The sequence below is a fragment of the Cervus elaphus genome, chromosome 3 (assembly GCF_910594005.1).
Source record: "Cervus elaphus chromosome 3, mCerEla1.1, whole genome shotgun sequence".
Classification (NCBI taxonomy): domain Eukaryota; kingdom Metazoa; phylum Chordata; class Mammalia; order Artiodactyla; family Cervidae; genus Cervus; species Cervus elaphus.
In genome coordinates, this window is record NC_057817.1 from 37,462,060 (window position 1) to 37,488,384 (window position 26,325).

Consider the following 26,325-nt stretch of genomic DNA (forward strand, 5'->3'; position numbering starts at 1 on the left):
CGGGGTTTGGGTCAAAGGAAAGCCGGGAGGAGGCACGGTATCTACTTTCTCGTCTCTTGCGCCTGACCCTTCCCGGGACCCGTGATGCCGAGGCAGCTGCAAGGAGCGACGAACGGTCGGGGTTGAGCCCCAAGTGAGCTGAGGGCTCGCGCTCTTCTGGCCCTATCCCCCGGGCCCGCCCCACTTGAAGGTAAACGCCTCTCCCGTTGCGGCCTTGCTCCTTGCGGGCTGCTTTCCAGAACAAGGTTCCGGAAACGTTTGCCCCTTTCTTCTGCCACCCTTTTTATCTCAGGACCTTTACCTGCCCTCACCGTTCTCAGCAGAACGGCTAACGTGTGAAAGGTTTCAGTTGGAAGCTTTGAAAAAGCGACCTATCGTGCTAGGTTCCTGAAGTTGTCCCCCAGAACATTCCAATCATCAAGCGATTTTCCTATCGCATCGCGAATAAGGATGCCTTAGAATCATTATTTTGCAATTTGTGATCTTTAGTACACACCACACACGCTTTTTAAATCGAAAATATAAACTTGGTTGAATCTGGTATAATTCTCACAGGTGACTTGCTGTCTTTGCAATATACGATATGAAAATGAGTTACAGGTATTACTTGTAAACTTAAAAATACATGTACAGGCCAGTACCCTTCAGGACACTGAAAATTATTCAAATGATAAAATGTATCATTTCATAATTTAGCGATAATATGCGAAATTAGTGATTTGAGAGAACTTTAATTACATCATAATGTAAGGGTAAAATTTCTTCTTAGCACTGCTCCAGAGAAAAATATTAAGACAATCAAAAAGGCACCCAGCCAAATCAGTGAAAATCAGTGGCTAAGGTTCTTCCTGCCCTCCCAGGCTTTTTCTCACGTGGCTGGGCAAGGTATTAGGTGTATCTGAAAGCACTGTCTTGCTCTTAGCCTGATGAGAGATTAAGAAGAGCCTCAGAGTTTTTATCTCATTTGTTTGAAACTCACCTCTTCATTCACACCATATGCCATCACTGAAAGGGTTAGTGTAAAGAATCTTTTAAGTGGTGTCTGGAGCAAAGCAATTCCTTAATTCACCCAGCCAGAGTCATTGTTCCTGAGCCAATTCTTAGGTAGGTTAAGGAGTCTCAGGGCTCTTGAAGAGGAGAAAAGGACAAAGTCTTTTTTCTACATTGCTTTGTCTTAGTCATATAAAACTTTTTTTCCTTAAACTCTGAGTTTTTATGACAACGGTCTTTAACTTGTTTTAAGCCCAAAGCTAATGCTTACACAACAAAACAATTCATTTGTATGCTTTTCCTTAAACTCTGTACTAATGATTATGTAACAACAATGTATCTTGCTCGAGGACATGTTTCTCCTTAACAAGAACCTTCTGACTAATCTTGTCATCTTAAGACAGGTTGTGGAAGTGGGTCTGGTAAAAGTATATGAGGCTTTAATAAAACTAGCAAGGGGAGCATTCTTCTTCCCCCATCTGATGTCTATGTCAGAAGCTTTCTCTGTACTTTTTCCACTGTAATAAAACTTCTGTGACACAAAGGCTCTAAGTGATCAACCCTTGTCCCTGATCCCGAAGCTAAATCTTTGGAGATCATGAATCTGACATCGTTCACCATAAGCTATCACTGACTATTACTAAGAAGTAAGAAAAATTGTGTAAATTTGTCGTTTGCCTATACTATTGGCTTTATTTGGAAGGGAGAATACCTGTTTTAGATTGCTTCTGGGTTAGTTTGTTTCTTTGTTTGTTTTTTAGAAATGAGTGGTGGATTGGCCCCAAGTAAAAGCACAGTGTATGTATCCAATCTGCCCTTTTCCCTGACCAACAATGACTTATATCGGGTAAGTTGCTATATTAGTACTATTATCTACTGAATTCTGTATTAGAGATACAAATATGGCTTAAGCAAGCAGTTCTCTTAGACAGTATTCTTACTAAATACATTAAAATGTACTTTTAATGATTAATACCAAAGACCTCTATTGCAAACATAAGTGAAAAAAATTAGACACTTGTTATTTCCAAAGAAAATCTCCAGTGCTTTATAGAGAATAACAAGTTTGTTGTTTTCTTTTTTTGGTTTTGTTTTAAAAAGCACAAAAGACACTACTAGCATAATGAAGCTGATTTTTCCTGCTTGCTTACTTGACTTTTGAAGCTGGTAGTAGGGTGGAGGTTTTGGAAGAAAGAGCTGATGGAAGCAAAACAGATCCTTTTCCTAACCCTCCAATTCTGAAAGTATATCTTAATTTAATATGTAGCAAGAACTTAACAGTTTAATAAAGTTTGTTTTCAATTCACAATAGGGTGATGAAAAGAGAAAAAGAAATCTTTTCCAACATATTCTTTATCCTCCTTAACTTACAGAGAACAAAATTTCCTGCTTTGTCTATTCTGCAGATTGATGGTTGAGAGGGATTTCCAGGGATGACATGAGTCCTATCTTCCAAGTGTGCCCTCTTTTCTCTGCTACTTAGGGTAGATGTTAACTACAGTAGAGAGATGCTGCATAGGTGATACATCAGTTCAGTTCAGTTGCTCAGTTGTGTCTGATTCTTTGCGACCCCATGGACTGCAGCACACCAGGCCTCCCTATTCATCACCAACACCTGGAGTTTACTCAAACTCACATCCGTTCAGTCAGTGTAGCCATCCAACCATCTCATTCTCTGTCGTCCCCTTCTCCCACCTTCAGTCTTTCCTAGCATCAGAGTCTTTTCAAATGAGTCAGTTCTTTGAATCAGGTGGCCAAAGTATTGGAGCTTCAGCATTAGTCCTTCCAATGAATATTCAGAACTGATCTACTTTAGGATGGACTGGTTGGATCTCCTTGCAGTCCAAGGGACTCTCAAGAGTCTTCTCCAACACCACAGTTCAAAAGCATCAATTCTTCAGTGCTCAGCTTTCTTTATAGTCCAACTCTTACATCCATACATGACTACTGGAAAAACCATAACCTTGACTAGACGGACCCTTGTTGACAAAGTAGTGTCTCTGCTTTTTAATATGCTATCTTAAGTCTGCCACTGTTTCCACTGTTTCCTCATCTATTTGCCTTGAAGTGATGGGACTGGACTGGATGCCATGATCTTAGTTTTCTGAATGTTGAACTTTAAGCCAACTTTTTCACTCTCCTCTTCACTTTCATCAAGAAATAGAGGAAAACAATAGAATGGGAAAGACTAAAGATCTCTTCAAGAAAATTAGAGATACCAAGGGAACATTTAATGCAAAGTTGGGCTCAGTAAAGGACAGAAATGGTATGGACCTAACAGAAGCAGAAGATATTAAGAAGAGGTGGCAAGAATACACAGAAGAGCTGTACAAAAAAGATCTTCATGACCCAGATAATCACGATGGTGTGATCACTCAGCTAGAGCCAGACATCCTGGAGTCCGAAGTCAAGTGGACCTTAAGAAGCATCACTATGGACTAAGCTAGTGGACGTGATGGAATTCCAGTTGAGCTCTTTAAAATCCTAAAAGATGATGCTGTGTAAGAGCTTCACTCAATATGCCAACAAATCTGGAAAACTCAGCAGTGGCCACAGGACTGGAAAAGGTCAGTTTTCATTCCAGTCCCAAAGAAAGACAATGCCAAAGAATGCTCAAACTACTGCACAATTGCACTCATCTCATAAACTAGTAAAGTAATGCTCAAAATTCTCCAAGCCAGGCTTCAGTAATAAGTGAACCGTGAACTTCCAGATGTTCAAGCTGGTTTTAGAAAAGGCAGAAGAGCCAGAGATCAAATTGCCAACATCCGCTGGATCATCGAAAAAGCAAGAGAATTCCAGAAACACGCCTATTTCTGCTTTATTGACTATGGCAAAGCGTTTTGACTGTGTGGATCACAATAAAGTGTGGAAAATTCTGAAAGAGATGGGAATGCCAGACCACCTGACCTGCCTCTTGAGAAATCCATATGCAGATCAGGAAGCAACAGTTAAAACTGGACATGGGACAACAGACTGATTCCAAATAGGAAAAGGAATACGTCAAGGCTGTATATTGTCACCCTGCTTGTTTAACTTATGTGCAGAGTACATCATGAGAAACACTAGGCTAGATGAAGCACAAGCTGGAATCAAGATTGTTGGGAGAAATATCAGTAACCTCAGATATGCAGATGACACCACCCTTATGGCAGAAAGTGAAGAACTAAAGAGCCTCTTGATGAAAGTGAAAGATTTGATACATAGTACTTGATTAGTTAATTAAGACAGCTTGAGTCTGGAAGAACAGAGAAAACAAACTTTAGTTTCCTTCCTTGTATCAAATAGAGACATCTCTCTCTTTATTGAATACTTACTGTGTGCCACAGAACATTGTTCCAGGTACTAGGAACACATGAGTGAACAAAAAGATGAAAATCTCTTCTGGCACTCAAAGTACAGCAAGATAGAGAAACAATTTGAAATATAAAAAATTCAAATGATATTTGTCAAAAATAGATAACTAAATTAATGCTAAGGTGTTAGGTGCTAAGGGGAAAAATAAAGCAGGAAAGGGTTACTAAATGTTAGTTTAGGGGTGAAATTTTACTTTAGGAAGGTGACTTCTGATTAAGACATGAAGGAAATAAGAGGCAGCTGTGCAGATGTCTCAGGAGGACAAGAATTTCAGTCAGACAGTAAATAAAGTGGAGAGAAGAGGGCAGTCAGAGGCAAGCACATTCAGGACTTATAGGACTTACAGTACCTTATAGGACTTGCATAATGGTAAGATAATGAATAATGATAAGGACTCTGAGTGAAGTGAGATGCCATTAGAAAATATTATATAGAAAACGGTCCTTCATACAGGTGGCCAATAGGCACATGAATGAAAAGATCTAAACATTGATGATTATTAGAGAAATGAAAATAACTACATGAAATACCACCTCACACCAGTCAGAATGACCATCATTAAAAAGTCTACTGTGGTGTTGGAGAAGACTCTTGAGAGTCCCTTGGACTGCAAGGAGATCCAACCAGTCCATCCCAAAGGAGATCAGTCCTGGGTGTTCATTGGAAGGACTGATGCTGAAGCTGAAACTCCAATACTTTGGCCACCTCATGCAAAGAGTTGACTCACTGGAAAAGACCCTGCTGCTGGGAGGGATTGGGGGCAGGAGGAGACGGGGTCGACAGAGGATGAGATGGCTGGATGACATCACCAACTCGATGGACATGAGTTTGAGTAAACTCCGGGAGTTGGTGATGGACAGGGAGGCCTGGTGTGCTGCGATTCATGAGGTCACAAATAGTCGGACACAACTGAGCGACTGAACTGAACTGAAAAAGTCTACAAACAGTAAATGCTAGAGAGAGTGTAGAACAAAAGGAACCCTCCTACATCATTGGTGGGAATGTAAATTGGTGTAGCTACTATGGAAAACAATATGGACATATCCCAGCGGTGCCTGGGGCAGTTGACTATAGTATATTATTGGGCTTCCCTGCTGGCTCAGAGGTTAAAGCGTCTGCCTGCAATGCGGGAGACCTGGGTTCGATCCCTGGGTCAAGAAGAACTCTTGGAGAAGAAAATGGCAACCCACTCCAGTATTCTTGCCTGGAGAATCCCATGGACGGAGGAGCCTGGCGGGCTACAGTCCACGGGGTCTCAAAGAGTTGGATGCGACTGAGCGACTTCACTTTCACTTTCAAAAAACTGAAAATAAGAGTTACCATAGGGATCCCACAATCCCAGTCCTGGGTATATATCCAGACAAGACTATAGTTTGAAAAAATACATGCACCTCTATGTTCATAGCAGTACTATTACCTATAGCCAAGACATGGAAACAATCTACATGTCTATCAACAGATAAATAGATGAAGATGTGAGGTGTGTGTGTGTGGAATACTACTCAACCATGAAAAGAATAAAACAGTGCCATTTGCAGCAACATGGATGACCCTAGAGATGCTACTAAGTGAAGTAAATCAGGAAGAGAAAGACATATACCATAAAATTTCACTTACATTTAGAATCTAAATATGACACAAATGAACTTGACCTACAAAACAAAAGCAGACTCACAGACATAGAGAACAAACTTAATGGTTGCCAAAGGGAAGAAGGGATTGATTGGTAATTTGAGACTAGCAGATACAAACCACTATGTATAGAATGGATAAACAACAAGGTCTTAACTGTACAGCACAGGAAACTATATTCAATATCCTGTAATAGACCTAAATGGAGAAGAATGTGTGTGTGTATGCATACATACGTATATATGTATGTATATATATACACACACACATCACTTTGCTGCACACCAGAAACTTAACACAACATTGTAAATCAGCTATCCTTTAATAAAGTAGTTTTTTAAAGAAAGAAATGAAAAGCAAACCAAAAAAAAGAAAACTCTTTATTGATCTCCAGTATTACTAACACTGCAATCTAGTTATACTGTGTTCCAGGGTTGAAGTGAAAGTTTTAGTCACTCAGTCTTGTCCAACTCTTTGCAACCCATGGACTATAGCCCACTGGGTTCCTTTGTCCATGGAATTCTCCAGGCAGGCAAGAATACTAGAATAGGTAGCCAGCCATTCCTTTCTTCAGGGGATCTTCCAGACCCAGAGATCAAACCTGGGTCTCCTGTATTGCAAGCAGCTTCTTCACCTGAGCCGCTCGGGAAGGCCCAGGGTTACACAAGTTAATTATAGAACTCAAATATTTATTATTGTTATTTCTTACAGATATTAATGTATCATAAAAGACTCTTCTACAAAGTGTTATATAATAAACAGGAGCTATCAGTATATGGGTACTGGCTGAAGCAGTAGAAATAGATGAGATTGCCTAGAGTGAAGAGATAGATGTAAAAGGGAAGGAAGGGCCAACGGTAAAGTGCCACCAATATATTAGGGTGGGCAGAAGAAGTAGGCTGATGGGAATCGATTTTTTCAATATAGAAACTTTTTATTTTATAAGCAGTCTAAGGAAGGATCTGTCTTCTGACATAGTGATTGCTTGATGGGGTGGCGGGGTAAGTTGGGAACAGTGCTATTCTACAACATTGGTCATGAAAGCCCAGGGTTTCTCTGGAGCTGTGGAGGGGCTGACAGTTGTCAGGGATACACCGTAGGAACTGTAGCTGTGCGGTGTGTGCCTTCAACCTACCACACAGGAAGAGTGTTGGTTTTTTTTCCCTTATACTGTTTGGTCAGAAATTTAAGAATTAAGGTAACTAAATACCTGTGATGCCAATAGACAAAAAGAGTATTATTCGAGTACTAAAAAATATATCTTCTACGGCCTGCCTTACTTACTAGAGGCTAAAGGTTTTCGTAAACTACAATAAAGGATGTGGTCAGTATATACAGCCTGAAAACTTAATGTGTTTTTTATGATTTTAAATCAAATTGCAAATCATTATGTGGTCTTTTGTTTCAGATATTTTCCAAGTATGGCAAAGTTGTAAAGTAAGTATATAAGATTCTAAAACTTCATTTAAGTCTATCTTAATTTTCTTCTCCATTATTTTCTTAATGAAAGTAGATTTACTATATTTTTATAAAACATATTTGATATAAAAAAGAATAAAAATACTACTGTTAACATTTTATGTGTATTTAATTTTTTAATATATATAAATATCTATAGACAAATTTTAAAAGACTCAATTCTATGCATGCAACTTTGTTTCCTTTTTTTAACTTGACATATTGTAAATAGCTTTCCATGTACTATATAGATACATGCCTGTAGTTAATGATTTCATGGTAGTCCTTTATGTTATTATTTAGTTATTAGTTATTATTATTTATGTTATTATTATTAATGTAATTTTATACCATATTATTAAGAACTAAAACTGATTCTGTTATCCAATATAAGACATAAAAGCTCAGATTAAATATAAATATCAGGTAGTAGAAGGTATGTTAGCAAGTATACTATAAGTGGATTATTATTTGTCAAACAATGTAAAAACAAACACCACTGACTCTTGAACTAGGCAGGGTTAATGAGAGTATAAAGTAAAAACAAGATAGTGTTAATCTATCTTATAACTAATATATGTTTTAGCATAAATTTAAAGTCATATTTAAAATGCCATGAATTTAGAGCATATTTATCTTGACTGCTTGTTTTTGTTTAGTTTTTGATAAATGTATGTTAAACAGTTGAAGTTCATCTGCATCCTGAAGTTAACATCTTTTAAAATTACTTCCCCGTTAAAAAAAAAAAATCATCAGAAATATTACTAGGTCAGTTTTGAGGTCTTCAGAATTTCAAACAGTGATCATTATCAATCAGAACACTAATAATAATGATATGAAACAATGAGCACATGCTAGGCATTGTTCTAATTGTGTGTGTCTGTGTGTGCATGCGTGTGTGTGCGTGCGCACGCATGCGCATACACTCAATCATGTCTGACTCTTATTGCGACCCCATGGACTAACCCGCCAGACTCTTCTGTCCATGGAATTTTCCAGGCAAATATAATGGAGTGGGTTGCCATTTCCCATTCCAAGGGATCTTGCCAACCCAGGGATTGAACCTACGTCTCCTACATCTCCTGCATTGGCAGGTGAATTTTTTACCACTGTGCCACCTGGGAAGCCTTATTGTTCTAATATCTTTACATAAATTATCTCATTAAAGTCTCACAACTATCTTTTAAGGTAAACACTGCTATTATCCTGATATTACAATTGACAAAACTGAAGCCTGTAAACCTAAAATCATATTGCCAGTTAGCAGTGAAGACAAGGCTTGATTCCAGCCTGTTCCTTTACCTTTCCATTACCTTTTCTTGATTTTTCCCTGTCAGAATCACTGAATAAATTTCCATATCAATACATAATTGTTAGCCATGAGAATGCTATGAAGTTAGACACAGAGTTAGTGAAGTCATGCAGTCGTGTACGACTTTTTGCGACCCCATGGACTGTAGCCCACCAGGCTCCTCGGTCCATGGGATTTTCCAGGCATGAATACTGGAATGGGTTGCCATTTCCTTCTCCAGGGGATCTTCCCAACTCAGGGATCGAATCTGGGTCTCCTGCATTGTAGACAGATGCTTTACCATCTGAGCCACCAGGGAAGTCCTAGACACAGAGTTATAAGCACCTATAAGCAGGGAAGACATGATCTAGTCTAGAGAATCAGAGTAGTTTTACAAACAGTATCCTTTGAGTTGAAACCTAGAGGCTGAGTATAAGTAGGTAAAAAGAATGAGAAGAACATTTCAGGTAGAGGGAATGCTTGTGCAAAGGCCCTCAAAGACCCTCTGGCAAGAAAAAATAAACTGAGATCATGAAACAGCCAGTGTGACTTGAGATGAGCGAGCAAGAGGGAGAAAGCATAAGCTGGGTCCGGAAGCAGGTTCCTTGAAGAACCCCAAGAGTCTCTTAAATAATTTTAATTGGAGGAGTGACGTGATTTGAAGTTTTAGAAGCTTGTTCAATCCAACTTCAGTGTGCAGACTGGATTGGAGGGGAACATGAGCAGATGCAGGGAAACCAGTCAAAAGATATAACAGTAGCCCTGGGAAGAAATCTAGACTAAAAGGACACAGGTGCAGAGGTAGAAACTGGTCAGACTTGAGAGATCATTAGGCAGAAGAATGGGTGATGCTTAGTGATATACTTATTTTGTATATAATGGTTGGGTGAATGAGAAGGAGGTGTTACAGATGACACCCAGGTTTCCCAGAATAGTGTCTACTTCACTGTATGTGCTTAAATGAGTACATCCTCTACCTTATATCAGGAAATGGTGCTACCATCTACCTTTTCTCCCATGCCAGGGACATGGGAATAAATCCTAGGTTTGTCCTTTCAATTCCTTGATATAATTACTTTTCTGTTATCATAGAAGGTAATTCTGTCAAAATAATGTATTTTAGTTGGTTTATAGGTCTCTCTCCACCTCTAGGCTGTCAGTTTTTTCCTGAGGGTAAAAACCTTGTCCTGCTGCCAGTGCTTACTACTTGTGCTTGAGGCTAATGGAAGGACTGGGTGGCCTCATGAACAAACAAATGGATACATGCTTTTGAGAAGCTAGTTTCTCAATCAAAATAGGTGAGCTGAAAGGAGCATTTTATAGATAAAGCTTAAAGAGGTAGCTGGCAAATTAATAAAGTGAAAAATCCATCACATGTATCCAAACATAAAGACTTGTCATTACTGCAAAAGAAAAAACTCTTTTAATAGGGAAGGTGAGGCAGTGTTTATACAGATTTCAGCAGAGACAGGCAATTAAAGAATTTTAAGAACTGATACATTCTGAACCCTGACAAATTAGTAAAATTTTAGGGGCAAAGATTGAGAATTTAAAGAGGGTAGAAGCCACGTGAACAGAGGCACCAGTTTAGGGGGAAGTTCAGGCCATGCTCCGTAAACACTGAGTGCCTTCCTGTGGCTCAGCCTTACAGTGGGCAGGTGAGGAGCGGTGAAAGATGAGGGAGGTGGGAGCCGTAGTCATAAAGGTTATTGGTTGCTGGACCAAAGAATAGGCAGTTTGAAGAAGCAAAAACATTTAAGCGCGGGAATAAGTGATTTTATTTATTCCTTAAGTAGAATACTCTTCCACTAGCATAGGAGCAGGAATTAACATCAAGGGAACCAGTAAGAATAGACAGTGGAAACAGTAATGCCACTATGGACAAGAAAAAGAGCAGTAGGAATAGAAGAGAGGATGGAGGAGAGAGATTATTAATAGAGGATGATTTAGAAAGCTAACGCTTCCAAAATAGTACTTTCAAAAAATTAGTTTATGACTTTAACTGACCTCCAGAAACATTATGAATTTTTTAAAAGTTAAAGCAACGTCTTACTTCACACTTTTTTTAAAAATGGGTTAAAAAGTTTGTTATGTTCAATAACTGGTGTGTCTTTGCAGAAAATTAGTCTAAACTTGAGCTTCGTCGAATACTTGACTTCTTTCCTTCTAAACCCAATGAATAAACACATGCTGCCTTTGAGAAAGTAAACCATTTTAGTTGCCCATTTTTCCCTAAGTTATTGTAAGTTATTTTTTTAATGAAATAAGACATCGCTTTTCTTAATATAGAGGTATCTTTTTACCAATTTCATTCCAGAGACTATAGGTACCTAAAAACCCAAACCTAAATAAAATAAAATTTAATATGTGAAATGTAATATTAAATAAAATTTCTGTTTGTTTATTCATTCATATCCTCTTGTCTGTTTTCCTGTTAATTTAGTTTTTAGAAAATTATTAAGCTTTGTCTTAAATATTGTCTCTTTTTTGCTATTTGGAAATAATCTCAAATTTATAAGTTACAAAAATAGTACAAAAAACACCAAAATATCCCTTACCCAGATTCACTTATTGTTAACATTTTACCCCGTTTATTTTATCATTTGTATTCTCTCCCCAATGTGTGTTCATGTATGGGTATGTATATGAGTGTGTGTACATGTATATATATATATGTGTGTGTGTATATGTATATATATGTGTGTGTGTATATGTATATATATGTGTGTGTGTATATGTGTATATATGTGTGTGTGTATATGTATGGCTTCCCAGGTTGGAGCAGTGGTAAAGAACCCACCTACCCGTGCAGGAGATGCAAGGAACTCGGGTTTGATCCCTGGGTCAGAAAGATCCCCTGAAATAGGAAATGACAACCCACTCCAGTATTCTTGCCTGCAAAATTCCATGGAGAGAGGAGCCTGGCATGCTACAGTCCATGGGGTCACAAAGCGTCAGACACAACCAAACACACATGTATATATGCCTATATGCGTGTGTGTTTATGTGTATATGTGTATACATACACACAAACACAGTTTGTTTTTGTGAGTCATTTTAGGGTGTTATAAACATCATCACCCTTTACTCCTAGATATAGTACTTCATTGTGTATTTCCTAAAAATACATTAGGGTTATATATTATATAGCCGCAGTACAGTTAACCAAACTCATAAATTTATCCTGATGCAGTACTTTTGTTGAATCAATTGTCCATGTTCCAGTTTTGTCAATTGACCTAATAATATCCCACATAGAATTTTTCACCTATAGTGCAGAATCCAGTCTAGAGTTAGGTGTTGATTTTTACTGTCATATCTTTTTAGCCTCCTTTAGTCTGAAACATTTATAAATAATACAGCTCTAAAGACTATACTTTCAGGGATCATTTCTATAGTTTATTACTAGAGAAGTTTCTCTGATTGTGTAGAGCACCTGAAACCATGAGGAGGAGGTGCAGTGTTCTCTCCTGAGCGTGAAGCCGGTCTTTGGTGTTGCTTTTGCAGCTGCTATTGGCCATTGATGATCGTTCTTCTCTTCCTTTGGGAGAGTAAGAGGGAGAGGACACCATCTGAGTGAAAAAAAAAAAAAATAATAATACAGCTCTAACCCATGTGTTTTCTTGATGTTGCCTCATGATTATATGGGGGTTATGTAGTCTTGGCAGGTATACTCTATAGATGATGTACTCTGAAGGTGTCACTCTGGATTCATAACAGCATCCATCTACCTCATCAGTGATACTAATTTTGATCACTCAGTCAAGGTTTAACGAACTTCTCCGCTGTATAATTATTTTTCCGTTTTGCAACTAATAAGCAATCAATGGGAGACACTTCAGACAATGCAAACATCTTGTTTCATATAAAAATTTCATTTGAGACCTAGCATTTGTTGATGATTCTTGCCTGACCCGGTCTTCACTGTGATCGTTTCAAGTGGTGCTTTTCTAGCGCTGGCCCTCCGTGCAGTCAGCAGTCATCCCCTGGCACTGTGCTAGAAGCGGGAGCCCTGCTTTCTCCCCGTTTATTTATTTATTATCAGCGTGGACTTAAAACTCCCTTCCTTAGGTGGTGTGTAATTCCTTACTGTATTTAATTATTTTGGTACTCAGATTGTCCTAGATTTGGCCAGGGGACTCTCCCTTCAGCTGGCTTCTCTGTTCTTGTGCCTTGACCCATCATCACTTTTATTTTCAAGTGCTTCCTTTCTGGCGTAACAAGATGTTCCAAGTTCATCTTGTACATAGCCTCTCCCAGCCTTCAAATCAGCCATTTCTCCAAAGGGCCCTGTTGAATATTGTTGCTTAAACTGTATTTAATGATATATGATGAGCAGGGGCCAACAGGACTAGGGATGGATGAAGGACGAGGAGAAAGAGCAGGCTCTGAGCTCTTGTCACTATCCATACCATTTAGATACTTTGGGTAGAATGGCTGAGAAGCACAGAACTGGAGATTCTTTTAAATAATATTAAGAATATAGTTTTATTCTAAAACCAGAAAAAATTTTTGAGTAAATCACTTTACTTTTTGTGCAGAAAAGAATACCTCAGTTTTGTTTTTTTCCTGCAGAGTGAGGGAGTCAGTAGAGAAGAGGAATTATGCTTAAGCTTCAAGATTCCATTGTCTCTGTAATCTCTTTACTTCATTCGCAACTTCCGATTAATGTTTGATTTATCAGATACTCCTAATCATAGCTGTGTTCACTTGTGTTAGTATCACAGTTTCTCATTTCAAGAATTTATTCGTATGTTTTATCTATTGCTGCCTCATTTTTAACTGGCTATTTGTTTATGCTTTAAGGGTTACTATAATGAAAGATAAAGATACCAGGAGGAGTAAAGGGGTTGCATTTATTTTATTTTTGGATAAAGACTCTGCACAAAACTGTACCAGGGCAATAAACAACAAACAGGTAAGCCATTCATTCCCAGGAAGGTTTTTAATCAAAAGTCTGTGTTCAAACCAGGCTAAAAATGTGGGGATGCAGTGGATGATAGAGTCTGATGAATATCAGTAGGTCCTGTACTGGGTTCCCAAAACACTGGTAGAATATAAGGAATAAAAATCTATTCTACAGGAAAGAATTTGCCATGCCCACCTGGGCATTTGCTAAAATAATATAAAAAAATAAAATAGAATTGAAAACTTCAGGAAATGAAATCCAATAACTGTAGTTTTAGGTTTCAATGAGATAACATCCTTCTGCATTTACATTTTTCTCTGGTCCAGTTATTTGGTAGAGTGATAAAAGCAAGCATTGCTATTGACAATGGAAGAGCAGCTGAGTTCATCCGAAGACGAAACTACTTTGATAAATCTAAGTGTTATGAATGTGGGGTGAGTATACCTAAAGCAATATAATTTTCCATTATTTACTTGAAGGTGTTTTTCACATCGATGTTTTATTTGTGTTCTCCAGAACTTCTGGATGGCTAAAATCGAGTTATAAAAGTTTCACTTTGGGAATGTAGACTCATATAAGTAAATTCAGTTGAAATATAGTATGATGTAAAGACCATCTGAGTTGGGTAATCTAGAGTGGTATTTTCTCCAGTTTCTAAATCTTTGGAAGTTGTTAGATTAAAAAGTGTTAAGGCTAATTACTTACATTATTGTCTGAAAGATTTTAGTGATCCATAAGTTTTTGCATTTCTATAGTAGTTTGACAATGCAGTGCCTTAATAATAACACCTTTTGGGTTTAGCCATGTCCCCAGGTATAAAAAGTACACAGTTGGTTTGATGCTTTATAAAATGTACTTGAAAAGCATGATTAATTTGCTCTTCTGCTGTTTTAATCCTGGCTCAGTCTCTCCCCACACCCTCATTCTCACATAAATCTTCTTAAAGTTATTTTGGTAAGCTAATATACAGATTCATTGTCTTCTTTTACAACTCAGACAATGTTATGTCTCATTTTAATGTTATAGCTAGTTCAGCACTGTCAAATACAAATATATGCAAGCTACAAATGTAATTTTAAATGTTCTAATAGCCACATTAAAAAAACAATAAACAGGGTAAAAGTTAAATATATTTTATTTAATTCAAAATATTATCATTTGAATTATATAATTAATATTTTTAAAAGTATAATATTTTATATTATTTTTTCCTGCTGTCTTCACAATCCAGTGTGTATCAATTCAAACAGCTGATTCACAATCCAGTGTGTATCAGTTCAAATAAATCTCAATAACCACAAGAGAATTATAACAAATGGCTACCATAAGTGGGCAATGCTAGTGTAGTCTAGGTATGAACTAAACAAAATGAAATTAGTTGAGAGGAAAAGTGAGGAAGACTTTAAATTTTCCATTTGTTTTTAAAAGAGATTGTTAACATCATTGAAGTTAGGAGTAGTTTTGTCCCCATTTTATCATACTAACTTAAAATTTTTACATTTAAGGTAGATGGTCCATTTAAATTTTGAATTTTTATATCCTGAATCTTGACATTTAAAAATGTTTGAGGGAAGAACACTTCTTTTACTCTTAGGAAAAAGATTTAAATACTTCTTTATTGGGAGTTACAATATCATAATCTCTTCCATTTAAACATTAAAGTAATGGATTTTAATTTTTTTGTGTATATTCCCTGTGCAACAATTTCTTTCTTAAGTTCTAAAATATTTTAATCCTAAGGAACCACCAAGTTTCTGTTAATAATACATAATGTATATCTTTTCTTATTTTGTGTTACTAACATAAATGCACTATTTCTTCCTTTCCTTCTTAACGGGAAACAAAAGGAAAGTGGACACTTAAGTTATGCCTGTCCTAAAAATATGCTTGGAGAACGTGAACCTCCAAAGAAGAAAGAGAAAAAGAAAAAAAAGAAAACTCCTGAGCCAGAAGAAGAAATGTATGTATATCCACTCTCACCAAATACATTAAGTGTATTCACTTCTGTCTTTTTACTATTGACTGCATTTTGATTTTTTTAATAATTTAGTGAAGAAGTAGAAGAAAGTGAAGATGAAGGGGAAGATCCTGCTCTTGACAGCCTCAGTCAGGCTATAGCTTTCCAGGTATTCAGTAGTTCTTTTTCAAAGGCACCTGCCATAGCTCCTTTGAGTTAATAGTTTTATATTCCTTGCTTGCTTTATTAATCATCTCCTCATGACATCCTCTGTCTTTCCCCTTTGCCCCTAAACTTTAGGAGATAGGCTCTTTCTTTAAGATCTTTAGAATAGTGTGATGGAAAAGTTCCTATTGGTTCTTTATAGATTTTAAGGGCCCCACAACACTTTTATTATCATAATCTGTTTTCAGTATAGAACTGAATAGAACTATTTGATTAAAATGAGTTTAGCCCCCAACAGAAAAGATTTTATTAAATCAAAGATATTGTTTTAAAAGAAGCTTCATTTTAAAACAAAACCAAAATCATTTTTGATCATTAAAGGTTCTAATACAAGTATATGAAATATTTTTTGAAGAAAATGTATAACTTCATGATTTTATATAACTATTTTGTTTTAATGTAGTTTATAAATTATAAATGCATACATCAATTCATTTTTCCTTTTAGTTAATTAGTTCAGTATTTTATGTGATGTACCCACATCCAACAGCAATGGCAAGTAAGCTTCATTTCATATGCCTGTTAATAGAAATTGCCCAGATTAATTCTGAGTAACATGGTAAGACTGGGAGAAAACTTGGGGGTAGGAGAAATAATATTATTTTAATATTATTAAATATTAAGCAGATTCCTGATTTTTGTTTTGTTTGTTTTCCAAATAACCTTTACAGCAAGCCAAAATTGAAGAAGAACAGAAAAAATGGAAACCCAGTTCAGGAGGTCCTTCAACATCAGATGATTCAAGACGCCCAAGGATAAAGAAAAGCACATACTTCAGTGATGAGGAGGAACTTAGTGATTAAAAATATATATATTATGTAAATATCATTAAAAAGTTTTTTTTAAGTCTTGGAGTACCAAGTTCCCTTGGGATTAAAAATTACTTTTAGAATTTGAACATAAGAACACTTAGTACCAAATACTTTTTTACTTTAGATAGTTGATAGGAAGTGGTAATTTTATAGTATCATGTTTATCTTGCATCAAGATTTGCTAATAATCATTAATCTTTAAAATAGTTCATTTGAATAAAAAAGAAAATGTAATACTATCATAACAATGCTATCCCAAGAAGAAAGTGAAAGTCGCTCAGTGGTGTCCGACTCTTTGTGACCCCGTGGACTACACAGCTCATGGAATTCTCCAGGCCAGAAATACTGGAGTGGGTAGCTTTTCCCTTCTCCAAGGGATCTTCCAAACCCAGGGATCGAACCCAGGTCTCCCGCATTGCAGGCGTATTCTTTACCAGCTGAGCCAGAAAGGTAGATAGTAAAAAGATTTGAGAAGTTCATTGTAAAAGTTTATTCATGATTGGTTTATATAAGAACTTTTGAAATAAATTTCATCTTTAAAACAAAAACTTCATAAAGACTGTGGAAAGTTTGGAGTGATTTATTGTTACTCATGTTAATAAAGTTTTCTCAAGAGACCTTTATTTTTAAATGTAGGTATTCTGTTATCTTACTTCTTTTAGCTTTATCCCTATCTGGATACATTGCAGTCACCCATAAAATATAAAGTAGCTCTCAGAAGCTTGTAGCCAAACAGCAGTAATTTGTCCTGTCTTTGGCATCAAGTTCCATTCCCCAGAAGCAGCCAGCCAGCTTCTTTATTTCTTTTCACGTGTACATACATCTTGCTAAATAAAATATATATATTTCTGCCACTTAATCCATAAAGGAATGTAGGAGGACTTTTCAATCTATACTCCCCTCTGCCCTCCTCCACTTTCACAATATGACTGTTAAAATTTTTGGTTAAATGCATATCTTACTGCTTTTGTCTTACGATCTTCTTGAAATACTGTTCACTTCAGAGCTAATGAATATACTATGATTACATTTTTCCTAGAGTCAATAGCTGTCTTATTTTTTTCATGTTTTATCTTTCTTTGTATTTATGACTAAATCTTCCCATACCCTTTGCAGGTAGTTATATGGGAATGGCATTATGAATGAAGCCTTTAATTTTCTATTTTCTCTATTTCTCTACTATTGCAGTTAGTCACTCAATCGTGTTCGACTCTTTGTGACCCCATGGACTGTAGCCCACCAGGCTACTCCGTCCATGGAGTTCTCCAGGTAAGAATCCTGGAGTGGGTTGCCATTTTCATCTTCTCAACCCGGGGATCAAATCCAGGTCTCCCACATAGCAGGCAGACTCTTCACCAACTGAGCCATCAGGGAAGCCATATTTCTCTACCATTGAGTGCTTTTAAAAAGAATATCTATTGATTAGTTTTTAGTTACTAAAAGCAATAAAAACATTTCCACTTTGAAAACTATAAAGGCAGGTGTTAACGCCTCTCCAGCAAAACATGTTCTAGATCTTAGTGAGGAAACCAGACAAAACGACTGAATGCTAGACTAGTGACAGAAACAATATATAGAAAATTTAAATAGTAAATGAAAGTATTTTATCAAAACATCTATTACCAACAGTACAACATTAGTTTTTACCTAACTAAAAAAAAAGTTAGTGGTGATGAAGATGTCATAAGAATATTTATATACTGGCTAATTTCTAAAGGGTAATTTAACAAGTATCAACTATTAAAGTTCTACTGTTTGAACCAAAAATAACATCACATTTTATCCTAGGGTTCTAGTCAGAAATACAAATATTTATGTACAAAGGTATGTATTATTTAAAATTCAAAACATATATACAAAATGATTATCAGAAAGCATTAAAATGTTTCAGAGAATTCCTAATGGGATGAAAAAACATTCTGGATTTAATGGCAAGTACAAAATACCTCCTGTGTATGGATACGTATAGACAAGGTAGTAATGGCACAGTAAGGACTATAATCTCTTGACAGACAGACCTAGATTTCTGTGGCCTTGTTCCCGCTTGGAGCATTTGGCCTTGGACCACTTACTTAACCTGAGTTAATTTGAAAAATAAAAAGATACAAACAACACCAACGGAAAAATATTATATGATTCTGCCTATATGAAGTACCTGAAATAGGTAGATTCATAGAGATAGTAGAATCTAGGTTACCAGGGACTGAGAGGAAGGGGGAAGTGAGTGTTGCTGAGTAATGGGTACAGAATTTTTGTTGGGGATGATGAAAAAGTTTTAGGTATCGATACAGGTGATGGTTTCACAACATTGTGAATGTACTTAATGCCACTGAATTGTATACTTAAAACTATTTAAAATGGTAAATTTTATGTATATTTTATCCCACAAACAAATGGACAAGCATAACTTAAAGTTTTTGTGTAAAGAACAGTTAGGCCACCAAGACCCTCCCTGCCACTCCCCAGTCATGCTGAACCATGATACCTGTAGTCTCCTTCACCTGTCAATGTCCAGAACACTCCCCAGGGAGCTGAAGCTGGAGGTTGCCGGGCAGGGAAGGGAGTTCTTCCTTCCTGGGATAAAAAGACAGACACTGGAAATTTGGGCTCTAAAAAAAAAAGAAACCTTCAACAAAGTCCCTCAAGCTGATACAAGGTGGTGGTAGTGTTGCTGGTACGTGCTTCTGATTAGCTTTTAAGTGCTTCACATGCAAATATGAACAGACACATAAGCATCAACAAATGTTTGAGGAAAGCGTCAAACACAGCAGAATCCAAATGATGAGCAAAAAAAATGGAGCTTACAGGAGCTGAGGAATTCTGGCTTTAAAACTTTCTGACTCCTGGGTTTCAGAGAAAAGGACTGAGCCCTGTAATAGACTGATTATTTCTAATGAGAAAGCATTCAATCAGAGAATGCCTGTCTTACCAGATATGTTTTCTTTCTATCTGCAATCACTTATTTACTCATTTGTTATTTGAAGTTTTTTTTTGTTTTTTGGGTTTTTTTTTTTTTTGTTTTTTTTTTTTTTTTTTGACTAGGTGACTGTTTTGGAACTGCTGTTTACAATTTTCAGATTATCATAAAGTCACTCAGTCATGTCCGACTCTTTGTGACTCCATGAACTGTAACCCACCAGGCTTCTCCATCCATGGGGTTTTCCAGGCAAGAATACTGGAGTGGGTTGCCATTTCCTTCTCCAGGGGATCTTCCCCACCCAAGGATCTAACCGAGGTCTCCTGCATTGAAGGCAGACGCTTTACCCTCTGAGCCACCAGGGAAGTCCCTATCATAAAGATGGCCACATATAATAGGACAGATTTATGAGTGCATACATGAATGCATGCTTCAGTTGTGTCCAACTCTGCAACCCCATGGACTATAACCCATCAGGCTCCTCTGTCCATGGGATTCTCCAGGTAAGAATGCTGGAGTGGGTTGCCATGCCTTCCTCCAAGGGAACTTTCCAACCCAGGGATCGAACTGGTATCTCTTATACCTCCTGCATTGGTAGGCAGGTTCTTTAGCGTCACGTGGGAAGCCCATATTTATAAGTATTAAATGTTAATTCATTTCTTTGTTTCATATTCCATAGGTGTAATATGTGGTACACAACAATGATCATGAAGTATTTAGGCATTAACATGTAATAGTAAAACCCTTGCTGGAGAAGTACTTGAAAGTTTTACACAGAATATAACACAGCTAGATCAGTAATTTAGATGCAATTATTTATAGAGGAGCAAAACGTGATTATAAAAGGTGGGATGAAGAGTCACTGGATCACATAACTGGGACAGTTCAGCTTCAGAAACAGGTGAAGGGGTTAAAATGTAATTAGAAATCTTCTCCTTGTCTCTTAACTACTGCTTTCCTCCATACTACCTTTGTTTTCCAATAACCTTTCTTTATGAGATAGCAGAAATGACCACCAGGATCTCTAAAGCTAGGAATCCTAATGATGAGAACTCCTCTCCACGGATGGTTCCAGCAAAAGTCCCAAGAAAAGCCCTGAGGGGGAAGGCCTGTGTCACAGGCCCCACTTCTGAAGATGAGTAGATTAGTCCCACCCAACTCACATACACTAAGTGTGTTCATATGCAATGTAGTAGTTTAAGTTTGGAATCAATGTGTATCTCATCAAGACTCTTAAGCTCTCCTTTTCATCAAAACAGAATACTGAGGCAGCTGAGCAGGATGCCCAAAGGAAACAGAGATGCAGCCCCAAACAAAAAGAAGCCATTTCCCATAGTAAGCATTTTTCAGAGTATTTGCAAAACATATAGGAGGGTAAAGCTCTTTGGAAAGCAGTTTGACAAGGCCTGTCACTTATGGTAACAATGGAAGCAACTGTGTGTGTTGTGTGAGCACGCACGTGTTCAGTTGTGTCTGACTCTTTGCAGCCCCATGGACTGTAGCCCTCCAGGCTCCTCTGCCCATGGAATTTTCTGGGCAAGAATACGGGAGGGTGGTGCCATATCCTACACCAGGGGATCTTCCCCATCCAGGGATTGGACTCACGTCTCTTGGGTCTCCTGCATTGGCAGGCAGATCACTAGTGCCTCCTGGGAAGCCCATAAGCAATTGCAGTCACAGACTAAACCCAAGTCCACCAGATGGGTTTAGTCATCATTATTATTATTATTTATTATTTATTTATTATTATATATTATTATTACAAAATTGCTTTTGTAAAATCCAAATTTTAAGAATCCTCAGGTACTGTTACAGATAGAACCGATTAATAATTTTTATAAGATCTGGTACCTAGAGGGCTCAGTGGTAAAGAATCTGCCCACCAATGTGGGAGACACAGGTTCAATCCCTGATCCAGGATTTCCCGCATGCCGCTGAGCAACCAAGCCTCTGTGCCCTGGACCACAACACTGGAGCATGTGCTCCTGAGCCCAGGAACCACAACTCCTGAGCCCACGTGCCGCAACTACTGAGCCCGGGAACTGCAACTGCTGACCCCAGGAGCCACAACTAATGAACCCTGGAACCACAGCTCCTGAGTGCACATGCCGCAACTCCTGAGCCCAGAAATAGCAACTACTGGGCTCAGGAACCACAACTCCTGAGCCAGTGTGCCGCAACTACTGAGCCCACGCCACAACTGCCACGCCTGCTTGCCGAGACCCCAAGACCCACGGCAAGAGAAGCCACCCACCACAATGAGAAGCCTGCACACCACAACTAGAGAAGAGGCCCCACTTGCCAAAACTAGAGAAAAGCCCACACAGTGACAAAGACCCAACACAGCCAAAAATAAATTAATCAAAAAGATCTGGTACTTAGAATAAGCAGATCAGAAATACAACACCTTTCATAGAATGCCGTCTTAAGCAGATTCCTTCCTGGGAGTATTGCATCTTTTATCACCACATCTTTCCAAATGCATGGCTCTTTTCTTTTTTTCTCATTTTCTCAGATTGTATTTTTTTCCATTATGGTTTTTTACTAGATATTGAATACAGTTCCCTATGCTATGCAATAGGATCTTGTTGTTTATCCAGCCTACATATTACGTGCTAGTTACAAATTCCCAATCCAACCCTCCCTTACTCCCTCATGGCAACCACAGATCTGTTCTCTATGTCTGTGAGTTTGTTTCTGTTTCATAGATAATTTTGTGTCATATTTTATATCCATACATAAGTGATATCTTTCTGACTTCACTTAGCATGATAATTTCTAGGTCCAACTACATAGCTGCAAATGGCATTATTTCATTCTTTTTTATAGCTGAGTAATATTCCACATCTTCTCTATCCATTCTTCTGTCAATAGGTATTCAGGTTGTTTTCATGTCTTGACTATTGTAAATAGTGCTGCTGTGAAGACAGCAGCTGCATTTGTCTTTTTGAATTATAGTTTTGTCCATATATGTTCCCAGATGTAGGATTCTTGGATCACATGGCAATTCTAATTTAGTTTTTTAAGGAGCCACCATACTGTTACTCATAGAGGCTACACCAATTTACATTCCCACCAACAGTGTAGGAGGATTCTCCACACCCTCTCCAGCACCAAATGCATGGCTTTATGTGAAACACATAATCTTTTATAAGGATATGGCATACTTTGGTGGGAATTATTCCAGGATAACTCAATAGCCACAAATCAGAACACCACATCTAACAAAACAGAAGGATAAAAATCATATGATCATGTCAATAGATGTAGAAAAAGCACTTGACAATATCTGGTATCTAGTTATGATAAGAACTCTCAAAAAAATGTGGTTTAAGGAGAACATATTTCAACATAATAAAGGCTACATGAGACAAATCCACAACTAATATAACTCAAAGGTAAAAAGCTGAAAGCCTTACGTCTAAGATAAAGAACAAGACAGAAGTGCCCATTATCACCACTTTTATTCAATATAATATTAGAATTTCTATCCACGGCAATAAGAGAAAGAAAGAAATGAAAATTGGAAAGGAAGAAGTAAAACTCACTGATAGTGTATATAGAAAACATGATATGATGACAGATGACATGATATACAGATGACATGATAGTATACCAGTAAAGTTTCAGGATACAAAATTAATATATAGAAATCGGTTGCATTTCTATATACTAATAATGAACTATAAGAGAAATTTAGAAAGCTATCCTATTTACAAATGCATCAAAAAGAAAAAATCCATAGGAGTAAAATAACCAAGAAGGTAAAAGTCCTGTACTCTGAAAACTAAACACCACTGAAGAAAGAAATTGAAGAAAACACAAATAAATGTAAAGGTATGCCATGCTCACAGATTGGAAGAACTAATATTGTTAAAATCTCCATACTTCCTAGAGCATCTCTCCCAATCAAAATATCCAAGGCATTTTTCACAGAACTGGAAAAAATAACTAAAATTTGTGTGGGACCCAAAAGACCCAAATAGAACAATCTGAAGAAAGAACAGAACTGAAGCATCATGCTCCCTGACTTCAAACTATACCACAAAGCTACAGTAGTCAAAAGTGTATGCTGGGTTCAATCCCTGGTTGGGGAACTAAAGTCCCAGAAGCTGTGTGGCAAAAAAGAAAAAAAAAAGTGTATGGTACTGGCACAGAAACATATACATAGATAAATGGAATAAAACCAGAAATAAAACCATGCTTATGTGGTGAGTTAATTTGCAACCAAGCATCCAAGGATATACAATGGAGAAAAGACAGTCTTTTCAAAAAATAGTGTTGGGAACACTGGAGAACTACATGCAAAAGAAACACAATCCCTTTCTTATATCACATATAAAAATAAAAATGGATTAAAGACTTAAATGCAGATCTGAAACCATAAAACTCCTAGAAGGAAACACAGGCAGTATGCTCTTTGATATGAGACTTAGCAATATTTCTTCAGATATGTCTCCTCAGACAAGGGAAACAAAAACAAAATTTTAAAAAATGGGACTACAAAAATAAATAAATAAATAAATAAAAATAAAAAATGGGACTACATTAAAACACTTCTGCACAGCAGATATTAATGAAGTAATCAATAAAAGGTAAAGGCAACCTACTCAATGAAGAAGATATTTGTCAATGATACATCCAATAAGGGGTTAATATCCAAAATATATAAAGAGCTCATACAATTTATTATTTTTAAAAATCTAATTAAAAAATGGTCAGAATATCTGAACAGTTTTCCAAAGGAGACATACAGATGGCCAAGAGACAAATGAAAAGATGTTCAGCATCACTGAGCATTAGGGAAATGCAAGTCAAAGTCACAATAAGACCACCTTACACCTGTCAGAATGGCAATTATTAAAAAGACAACAAAACCCAAGTGCTGGCAACAATCTAGAAAAAAGGGGACTCTTGTGCACTGTTGGTGGGAGTGCAAACTGATGCCACCACCATTGAAAACAGTATGAAGATTCTTCCAAAAGTTAAAGTAGAACTACCATTGTTGTTGTTGTTGTTGAGTCACTCAGTCGTGTCCAACTCTTTGCCACCCCACGGACTGCAGTATACCAGGCTTCCCTGTCCTTCATCATTTCTCGGAGCTTGCTCAAACTCATGTCCATTGATTCGGTGATGCCATCCAGCCATCTTGTCCTCTGTCATCCCCTTCTCCTCCTGCCTTAAATGTTTCCCAACATCAGGGTCTTTTCTAATGAGTCGGCTCTTTGCATCAGGAGGCCAAAGTGCTGGAGCTTCAGTTTCAGCATCAGTCCTTCCAGTGAATATTCAGAGTTGATTTCTGATCCAGCAATTTTACTTCTGGGTATTTATCTGAAAAAAAATGAAAACATTTATTTAAAAAGAAATATGCACCCCTACATTCATTACAGCATTATTTACAATAACCAGGGTACAAAAGCAACCTGAATATCCATAATAGATAAATGGACAAAGAAGGTATTGTGTGTGTGTATAACATTATGTATGCCCACAATGGAATATTAAAAATGTTTTATATACATACCCATAATGGAATAATGGAAGATTACTCAGCCAATCTTGTCATTTACAATAACATAGATGAACTTACAGGGTCCATCTATGGTGTTATGCTAGGTGAAATAAGTCACATAGAAAACAAATACTATATTATTTCACTTACTGTTTTTGTTGTTCAGTCACTAAGTCATGTCCAACTCTTTGTGACCCAATAGACTGCAGTATGCCAGACTTCTCTGTGCTTCACTATCTCCTGGAGTTTGCTCAAACTCATGTCCATTGAGCCCACTGAGGATGGTGATACTATCCAACCATCTCATCCTCTGTCACCACATTCTTCTCCTCTTTCCCTCAATCTTTCCCAGCATCAGGGTCTTTTCCAATGAGTTGGCTCTTTGTATCAGGTGGCCAAAGTACTGGGACTTCAGCTTCCACATGAGTCCTTCCAATGAATATTCAGGGTTGATTTCCTTTAGGATTGACAGGTTTGATCTTCTTGCTGTTCAAGGGACTCTTCTCCAGCAACACAATTTGAAAATATCAGTTCTTTGACAACCAACCTTCTTTATGGTCTAACTCACATCTGTAAGCATGACTACAAGAAAAACATTAGCTTTGACTGTACAAACTTTGTCAGCAAAGTGATGTCTTTGCTTTTTAATATGCTGTCTAGGTTTGTTATAGCTTTCCTTCCAAGGAGCAAGCATCTTTTAATTTCATAGCTGCAGTAACCATTCAGTGATTTTGGAGCCCAAGAAAATAAAATCCATCACTGTTTCTGAGTTCACTAATATGTGAATCTAAAGAACTCCTTCCTCATTGCCAAATTCAGACTGAAATTGAAGAAAGTGGAGAAAACCACTACACCATTCAGGCATGACCTAAATCAAATCTCTCATGACTATACACTGGAAGTGAGAAATAGATTTAAGGGACTAGATCTGATAGACAGAGTGCCTGATGAACTATGGACGGAGGTTCATGACATTGTACAGGAGACAGGAATCAAGATCACCCCCAAGAAAAAGAAATGCAAAAAAGCAAAATGGCTGTCTGAGGAGGCCTTACAAATAGCTTTGAAAAGAAGGGAAGCGAAAAGCAAAGGAGAAAAGGAAAGATATACCCATTTGAATGCAGAGTTCCAAAGAATAGCAAGGAGAGATAAGAAAGCCTTCCTCAGTGATCAGTGCAAAGAAATAGAGGAAAACAGTAGAATGAGAAAGACTAGAGATCTCTTCAAGATAATTAGAGATACCAAAGGAACATTTCATGCAAAGA

General features: G+C 37.3%; 1 protein-coding gene and 1 non-coding gene across 3 annotated transcripts; both read left to right on the plus strand.

Moving 5' to 3' along the window:
* Positions 1 to 48: 48 nt before the first annotated feature.
* On the plus strand, positions 49 to 17,262 carry ZCRB1 (zinc finger CCHC-type and RNA binding motif containing 1). Of its 2 annotated transcripts, XM_043886739.1 has the most exons (9): positions 49 to 190; positions 1,752 to 1,837; positions 7,388 to 7,416; positions 12,668 to 12,802; positions 13,535 to 13,646; positions 13,964 to 14,071; positions 15,485 to 15,597; positions 15,688 to 15,763; positions 16,491 to 17,262. In XM_043886739.1, exons 2-9 carry the CDS (start codon positions 1,754 to 1,756, stop codon positions 16,620 to 16,622), a joined length of 789 nt encoding a protein of 262 aa, XP_043742674.1. In that variant the 5' UTR covers positions 49 to 190; positions 1,752 to 1,753; the 3' UTR covers positions 16,623 to 17,262. The 2 variants fall into 2 exon arrangements, with proteins under 2 accessions (XP_043742674.1, XP_043742682.1); XM_043886747.1 differs by lacking the exon at positions 12,668 to 12,802.
* LOC122686480 lies at positions 12,096 to 12,307 on the plus strand. Its single transcript, XR_006338791.1, has one exon. It is a non-coding gene; the product is annotated as a small nucleolar RNA U3 (small nucleolar RNA).
* Positions 17,263 to 26,325: the final 9,063 nt, after the last annotated feature.

Excerpts from the sequence above, each read along its gene's own strand:
- ZCRB1 (XM_043886739.1), top strand. The coding sequence starts at position 1,754 with ATGAGTGGTGGATTGGCCCCAAGTAAAAGCACAGTGTATGTATCCAAT. Across the intron at positions 1,838-7,387 it reads CCAACAATGACTTATATCGG|ATATTTTCCAAGTATGGCAA; the intron begins GTAAGTTGCTAT and ends CTTTTGTTTCAG. Across the intron at positions 15,598-15,687 it reads CCTGAGCCAGAAGAAGAAAT|TGAAGAAGTAGAAGAAAGTG; the intron begins GTATGTATATCC and ends TTAATAATTTAG.